General features: G+C 37.7%; 1 protein-coding gene across 1 annotated transcript in view; it reads right to left on the bottom strand.

Annotated features, from left to right (window-relative positions):
* Positions 1-911: 911 nt before the first annotated feature.
* Positions 912-8,571, bottom strand: part of LOC114479566 (intraflagellar transport protein 22 homolog) — a 38,370-nt gene continuing 30,710 nt past the window's right edge. The window contains exons 2-5 of the mRNA XM_028473308.1: positions 4,985-5,067; positions 4,832-4,918; positions 3,547-3,755; positions 912-1,060 (exon numbers count right to left, since the gene is read on the bottom strand). Of these exons, the coding sequence (XP_028329109.1) occupies positions 912-1,060; positions 3,547-3,755; positions 4,832-4,918; positions 4,985-5,067 (528 nt within the window). The remainder of the gene's footprint in view (positions 1,061-3,546; positions 3,756-4,831; positions 4,919-4,984; positions 5,068-8,571) is intronic.

The raw sequence follows: 8,571 nt of genomic DNA, 5'->3' as shown, positions 1-8,571 counted from the left end.
TTGTTATTTATTTCTAATGAAGTTCATTAAAACAAAGTAAGTCTGACGTATTTGGTTGTTTATTTATGTTTATGTGCATCATTAATGTTTCAGAGTCACTGTTAGTGAAGCTTGATTAAAGCATCATTTGGTTGGTCATTGACTTCACTTTATAATGATAATGTTCTACTACGTTTTGCTTTAATCTTTATTATAAATTACATATTAATTACCATCATATTTTAGTCATTTTCCTCCTCAATATTTTTAGTCACATTTAGTTGACAAAATCTAAATTTGATTTGTCCTAAAGTCACAATTTCATGAGCCTAAAACTTGGTAGCCGAACACGCAACACACAGAGGATGAGAAATAAAATATATCACAAGAACCACAAAATATCTGCAAATAAATCCATGTAAATATGTCTGATACATGCAAATGAATCCTCAAAGTGCTGAGACAGCTGTTGGGATAAAGGTCATTCCAAACCTTTTTCGTACAGTCCTATAGTAGCCCTTCTTCAGCCCTCGTAGTAACCCTGTTATAGGATCCAATAGTAGCTTTATAGCAGTTCTATAGCAGCCCTGTAGTAGCTCTATAGGATCTATATAGTAGTCCTATACTAGTCATATAGTAGCCACTTTTCTACTGATGCTACTTTAGGGGCTCTTATTTTGAAATGTAATGACAGAGTGAACAGCTCCACCTTGTGGTTAAATCCTGTAATGACAAGATTTAGAAAAGGATGAAATGACTCACCTGGGTTGTATTACAATTTAAAATGTAAATAATCCATCTTAGAAAATGTAAGAATTCATATTCATCAATAATTATTCACTATTAATCAATTGGAAACAGAAAAACAGTTAATATGTAAATGTATTATCAGAGATATCAGCACACACACAAAGAGAGAGTATTATGGGATGTTATGTGATGATGGACATCTCGTCTCTCTCTCTGCTCTCTGTCACTACTTTCACAACCTTCTGTAAATATGTGTAGAAATGCTGCCTCACGGCCTCAGGGTTCTCCTCCAGGTTAGACTGGATCACCATCAGACTGCTCAGAGGAGACGCTACACACACAAACACAAAGTCAGTATGAGTTCACCTACAGAAACACCACCATTACCAAACTAACATGAAAGAAATTTTTAATTTTAACGTAGCCCCGCCCCTTCCCCTTTGACTCTGCTCAGCCAGTGTTGCTATATGCTAAGCTAACCAAACATGTAGTGTTATGTTCAAGACCACACTATCCGAGACCAAGACTTGCCCGAGACCAAGACAAAACCAAGACTTCTGGGAGCCGAGACCAAGACCATAAACATTTTTTTTTTAATTTAAAAAACATATATAAATTAAATTATGACAAGGTTCGACAGTTAAATAACATTCTCTCTTTAGTTTTAGTTTCTTTTAAATACATTTGACAGACAAAAATGGTAATATCTAAAATATTAAAACTACTACTGCTACTGATAAATTCATAATTATTCTACATATTTGAAAACAAGACTTTTATGTCAGCTGAATGTACAGTAAGTGTTTAAAAGTATTTCTGCCAAGAAATAACATGGCTGGTCACCTACACACCACAGAGTGTTTCCTCTTTGCTGTGCTTTTACAAATGTTTTCTTTGTGGTTCGTGAAACCAAATTTCACAACCAACAAGTTAGCGGACATGTTTAGCTCCGCCTCTCTCTCCTGCTTGTGTGTGTGATTGTGTCACACATGTCACTCAGTCACATTAAGGAAGATTGAGGTCATTATACAGGGTGGATTAAAGAATGAATAAAGGATTGTTTTATCCCGTTCTTCTCCTTGTTATTATCACATTATAAAAAAGTTTAAAAATAGCAGGAATTAGTGCTGGTCTTGAGGGAAAGTCCGGGCAGCCCAAGTCTGAGACAAGACCGAGTCAAAATGCTTCCGAGTCTGAGACCTTTAAAATTTGGTCTCAAGACCAAGACCAGTCTTGACTACTACAACACTACAAACATGGTATGGAGAAACAGCCAGTACACATACTGAGAAAAAACGCATAACGACCACAAAAAACGTGCACTATGAGACAGCAATAACACACAAAAACTACTTAAATAAGACGACAAAGATACAAAGACAATTGTAGAAACACTAGAAATACACAAAACGACTGCAGGAATAAAAACACACAAACAAACTACAACAAAAATATTCCACAACACCAGAAGGACACAAAATAACAGTAAAACTAACAACTTAAGAAAAACAACCAGAGGGTATTCCAGAAAGGAGGTTCAACTCTAAGTCTATCCATAAACTCTGAGTTAATAAACTCTGAATATCTGGTTCTATTACAGCTGGTATCAAGTGGATGAATTAACTCTGAGTATGTAAACCTTGAGTTACTCACGTGCACGCGCACCATAGAAAGCCATCATAAATGGAGCAAAGATAACACGAGCTATCATGGCAACCAGCCGGATGAGAGTAATTTATTTCACCCTGATGGAGTTAGAAGTTCTCCTGGTGTTTATAGAAGAATGTGTCTGTGCTAAAGGAATATGAGCCTGTTCTAAAGTTGGGTTCACACAGAACACCACTTCAGTAACTATAGTCGCTTAAATTGCTTGTGATGAGTCGCCTGAACATTCTCGCACTTTTTGGTCGCTTAGTGGGGAATAATTTGAATATTGTGATGAATAGTGGAAATAGTATGATTGGTATGTGTGTGCAGCACTGAGAAGGCTGACCACTTCTTCTACAGTTGTACATTTAGAACACTTATCATAGACAGCTCCACTTGTACTTACAGTTTAAATGCTCACTTTACAGAGTGACTAAAGGATGAGTTACTCTAAATATACATAGAATTTACAAGGCTTATTCAAGGAGTAATCCACTTTCATTTGGCCCCATAAGTAGAGGAAGTGTACAGCCCATTCAGTGCAGCCTCAGCTCTACAGACAATGACGACCACTTGACGCTGTGTCATTTACATTGATTCTGAATATAATCTAGTCTCCAGAGTGTCTGAAGTGATGTTGGGTGTGAAGCACCCTCAGAGGAAAAGGAAACACCGTCACAGCCTAAAGCACTTAAAAATGTTCAATTAGGGTCAATACGACATGAGAAAAGACCACTTAGCAGCAGCTAAAAATGAAATATAAAAACATCATTCAGAACATTGAGGCATATTTAGCTCAACATCTTACCACATTTAGGTTTTAATTTGACTTTTTAAATGGTCGTATCATATTGAAGGTATAAATGTGGATTCCTTTACATGAGCCACATGTTTGTATCCAGAGAACTTTAATACAGACGTCAGCAGGTGTTTTAATGCAGATCAACCTTTCTGATACTAATGTGTGTCAGAGAAGAGTGTCAAGATTAATTAAAGTGTTCCTTGAGAAGCTGTGTTCAGGTGGGCGGAGCCAGGTGGAAACCCAGTGTTTCTGAGACAAAACCTGCCATTGAGCAGGTTTCATTCATGGAAAATGTTACCATGGTGACAGACTCAGAGTTTTTTTCTGGAATACCCCCCTGATGAAGACACAAAGAGAGGAGTGTGTACCTAGGTCAGAGAGTGTGTCTGCGTGTGTGTGTGTGTCGCCTGGCTGACGGTGAGCGACCAGCACACACTGGGTGTCCTGTAGACCCTGAGAGGACACAAACATGGAGAACCAGCTCTCTATCTCTCTGAGCTGACTGGGAACAGTGGGATTATAGACCAGGACCACCCCACAGGAGTCAGTGGTCAGAGCAGGCCAGCACGACTCAAACCTGGAGGAGAAAGTAGAACCCACGTTTACTCTGCTACAGCTCTCCCTAGTGGACACTAAAGAGTTAGAAACACTTCACTAACAACACATTATGAACATTGAAGAACAGTCATGTGGAGACAGGTCCATCTATGAGGGGGAATAAAGGGGAGAGATTTTTGGGGTCCATCCATAAAGTCAGCAAAATGATGGTCCATTGTTCTATGAATCTGTGATAACCTAATTTATTTATTTACCTGAATAATGTCCACTGTTATCTAGGGAGTTTACTGTTATTTAGCCCATAGTATAAAGTGATCTTAAAGATGGAAATCCTTGTTTTAATCCGAAATAAAATGGGTTAAAAGTGACTAAAAATGGTGGAAAAGGTGGTGAAATGAGATTTTAAAAACCACAAAAATTGGTTAAAAGTTGCAAATTGTGGGTAATGGAATTTAAAAATGTAGAGGATAAAAGTGACAATAATGGGTCACCATATGTGACATTAGGTGGAAAAGTGGTGAAAGGGGTTTATAAGTGCTCAAAATGTGTTGTAAATGGGAAAAAACTGTGCAAAAAAACTCATTGAAATGTGATGGAAAAGTGTCAGAAATTGGAGTAATGTAGCAAAAACACATTAAAAGCAGCAAAAATATGGCAAGAAAAAGTGATGAAAATAGGTTAAATAATGGCAAGTTTGGCGTAGATGCAGAAAAAGGGTAAAAATAAGCAAAAATGGCTCAAATTGTTCAGAAAATATTCTTAGTTTCTTAAAGGCATCTGAGGACCCCCTCCCAGTGTCTCGTGACCGCAACGGGGGACCTAACCCCAAGGTTGAGAACCCCTGAGTAAAAGGCCTTAATCACATTCCACAGTGATGGAGTAGGATTAGAACCAGTGACCTTCTGATTGTGGACTATGTGGATCATGTGACTGAGGGCAGATCTGAATTATTATTATTTAGTGTGATTAATTATTGTAACACACACACACACACACACACACACACACACACACACACACACACACACACACACACACACAGTGTGCATGTGTACATCATGTGTTCATGTCCAGCTGCTGTAAAGTGGTTCTTACTTGAAGTTTCCTGAACAGTCCCACAGTGTGACCTCACAGGGCTGATGGTCTGAGCTGCTCTCCAGATCACACTCAAACGACACCATCCTTCAAACACACACACATGATGATGAAGATGATGTCACACAGTAGTAAACACTCTGTGGTCACTACCTCACTCCCTGTGTGGGCCTGTATTCTCCTCCCAGCCTTTCTGTAGTGTCTGATAGGAAGTTAGCAAGAACTGTTTTCCCGCTCTGAAACAAAGACAGACAGAACATTTTATGGACAATTTAAGCCAATGTTTGCTTTATTCTACCCTTTTTCTGCAGCGACACCAAACTTTCCATATTTGATCTTATTTTCATCACTTTTCCCTGCCCTATTTTTGCTTCTTTTAATGCATATTTGCTACATTACTTCCATTTCTGCCACTTTTCCATCAAATTTCAATGCCTTTGCTGCACATTTTTTACACTTTCAAGATAATTTCAGCACTTATAAACCTTTTACACCACTTTTACACCTAATTTCACATAGGGTGACCCATAATAATAATAAAAATTATAATGATAAAAAAAATTATTTAAAAGTGCTTTTCAAGAAACTCAAAGACACCATACAGGTTAAAACAACAATAGCAAATACAGTGATGAAAACAAAGAAATATAAATCAGAAAAAAGGAAAAAAAAACATCAGAATTTTTTTTTTTTTAAAACAGGCAGGAAGCAGGCATGAATGAATGGATGTTAAATGTTAAAAGTGTGAGACAGAGTGAAACAGGTGAGTTTTGAGGAGTGATTTGAAAGATGGAGGTCGGTGCAGTTATTTATGTGAGATGGGATAAAGTTATTGTTTTTAACTTTTAACCTCTTTTCACCATATTTCATGATTATTTTTTGCCAATTTAACCACTTTCACCATTTGTCAAGGCCAATATTTACCAGTTTAAACTAATTGTTTCAATATTGAAACATTTTTACCACTTTTTCTGCCCATTTTTGACTGCTGTCATTTGAAACCAATTTCTGTGTTTTTTTTAAAATCCCATTTCACCACCTTTTCCCACCATTTTTGGTCACTTTGAACCCATTTTATTTGTGATTAAAACAAGAATTTCCATCTTTAAAATGACAATAAAAAATAGGGATGTAACGCTTCACTCAACTCCCGATACGATTCGATTCACGATACTGGGTTCACGATACGATGCTCTCATGATTTATTTTACAAAATGGGACTGTAGACAAATTTTTTTTTTGGGAAAAAAACTAGAAAATACTGTATTATTTTCCTTTTATATTTCATTGTCAAAAGAATCCCTTGATAAAGTATTCAAAACAATGCAATTTAACTAAAAATAAATCTTGAATGAAATAAATAAAGGAATAATACAAATGAAAATGAAGCCTATTAATTTAAATTCTGGTTCTATAATAAAAAATGCAAAACTGCATAATAGTTCTTTTCCTTTTTAAAAGTGCAACTGAAAATGTATTTTGTGCCTTAACAATTGGACTTTAAAAAAAAAAAGTGATTACACTGATTTACATCATATTTGTTTGGACCAGCAGAGGGCGCTGGTAACACAGTGGTCGGTTGGCATGCAGAAATTCTTGCAGTGAAGAAGAGAAGCTTTTCAAGCAGACAGAGCTAATAGAAAAACGTGACTTTTACAGATATTCAAGTAATATTACAGATATTCTTTCGGTGCTAAAGGGGCAATGAATCATTTATTAACATATTTAAGAGTAGAAGGCGGCCAGAAAGAAAGTATTAGCAGACTCCGCCCGCCGCCTACACTTGTGGATAGGTTAAAAAAAGTACTGCGATTCAATTTTCAGAAAATCGATATCAACCGTGATACCTATGAATCGATTTTTAACTGCCGTACGATTAATCGTTACATCCCTATAAAAAAACATTTGAAGATGGTTGAAGCTCATATTATTGTCATAGTTTTATTTCTGCCTGGATATGGATTAGTGGCTTCATAACCTTGTCCCTCATTTTCTTCCAGCTGCTGTTGAGAAAGAGGCTCAGCCAGACCTTCCACAGACCGCTCAACCAGACCCCTCAAAGAGAGACCCCATTTCACCATCACCAGTAAAGACATAGTTCATAGATCAATCACACCAAGCCTATCAACATACATGTTTATACTAATACTCTAATCTTCTGAAGGCACCTCTTTCAGCTCCTGGTGGTGAAGTGACAGTTGCAGATTCAGAGCCAAGTGAAGGCACTGTGTCTCCTGCAACACAAGTTGCTCAATCTGAAGTAATACATTACAGTACAATACAATACAGTTTAATGTACCCACAGCTCTGGTTGGTTCATGAAGGATTTGTCTTTGTTAAAACACCAGGTGTCATTTGAGGGCTGGCATAAAATGTGGGAGTCTGACCTCCATGGGCTTCCCAGTGCAGACATCAAGTGACTGAAAGTGACTTTTTATCACTTATATTTATATAAAGCCTTTAGATTGATTGTTACTTTAGCTCTTGATGAGTATTTACATACTCCATTTTCAATAGGCCGACTGTAAAAGTCACTGCAATCACGTGAAGAAGTATAAAAAATATCTAAGGGTGTGGTCATGATATGTAATGATTATATTAAAATCAAGGTTAGCAGATGGCCCTAAAATTAGCTGAAAAGTGTTGAATATAAATGTCCAGTTACATGTATCTAATGTGAAAAAAATAATCATATAATAGTAATACTTGAAACAATATGTCTGCTTCATAAATGTCAGTTATCAGTTAATGTTATTACATGTTTTTTTTTTTTTAATTTTTTAAAAAATTGTTTATACATATCGATTAGCATTAGGGATAAAACAGTTATAGTATTTATTATTATCAAGTCCCTTTCACAATATGTTGTGATTGTATTGTTGGTTCCTTTTCTGTTAATATTTATGAATATTTTGTATAATATCAACTCTTATCTGAATCACCAATCATTTTGCCATCTTATGCTAATTGAAATGTAATCTAGTACAAAACAATAGGCTGGGATAATTGTTATGTCTGAATAGTACACAGTGTATTTTGCAAATGCAGGCATTTACTGAGAAACACTAGCAATCCCAGGAATCATTATGTAGCAGAAAAACCACCTCTGTTTAGAGAAAACTTGTATTTTAACTCATGTAGGCAGAATAATTGGCATATTGAAAAATAAACAATAAAATAAATAAAGAACTAAAGATAAAACAAGGTTTTATTTAATGAATAATCACGATTTTTTTTTTTTAGTTGTTGGTCATTTTAGCACAAATATTTATTTATTTGGTATTTATTTACCAAACTGGACCACACACACACGGACACACACGCGCGCACCAAACTGGACCCCACGTGCGCGCACCAAACAGGACCACACGCGCGCACCAAACTGAAACCCGCCCGCGCACCAAACTGGACCGCGCGCGCGCACCAAACTGGACCCCACGTGCGCGCACCAAACTGAACCCCACGTGCGCGCACCAAACTGGACCACGCGAGCGCACCAAACTGGACCGCGCGCGCACACCAAACTGAACTACGCGCGCGCACCAAACTGGACCGCGCGCGCGCGCACCAAACTGGACCCTACGTGCGCGCACCAAACTGAACCCCGCGCGCACCAAACTGGACCGCGCGCGCACCAAACTGGACCCCACGTGCGCGCACCGAACTGGACAGCGCGCGCGCACCAAACCGAACCCCGCGCGCACCAAACCGAACCCCGCGCGTGCACCAAACTGGACCAG

This window comes from Gouania willdenowi, chromosome 17 (assembly GCF_900634775.1).
Source record: "Gouania willdenowi chromosome 17, fGouWil2.1, whole genome shotgun sequence".
NCBI lineage: Eukaryota > Metazoa > Chordata > Actinopteri > Blenniiformes > Gobiesocidae > Gouania > Gouania willdenowi.
This window is presented reverse-complemented; position numbering and strand designations above follow the sequence as displayed.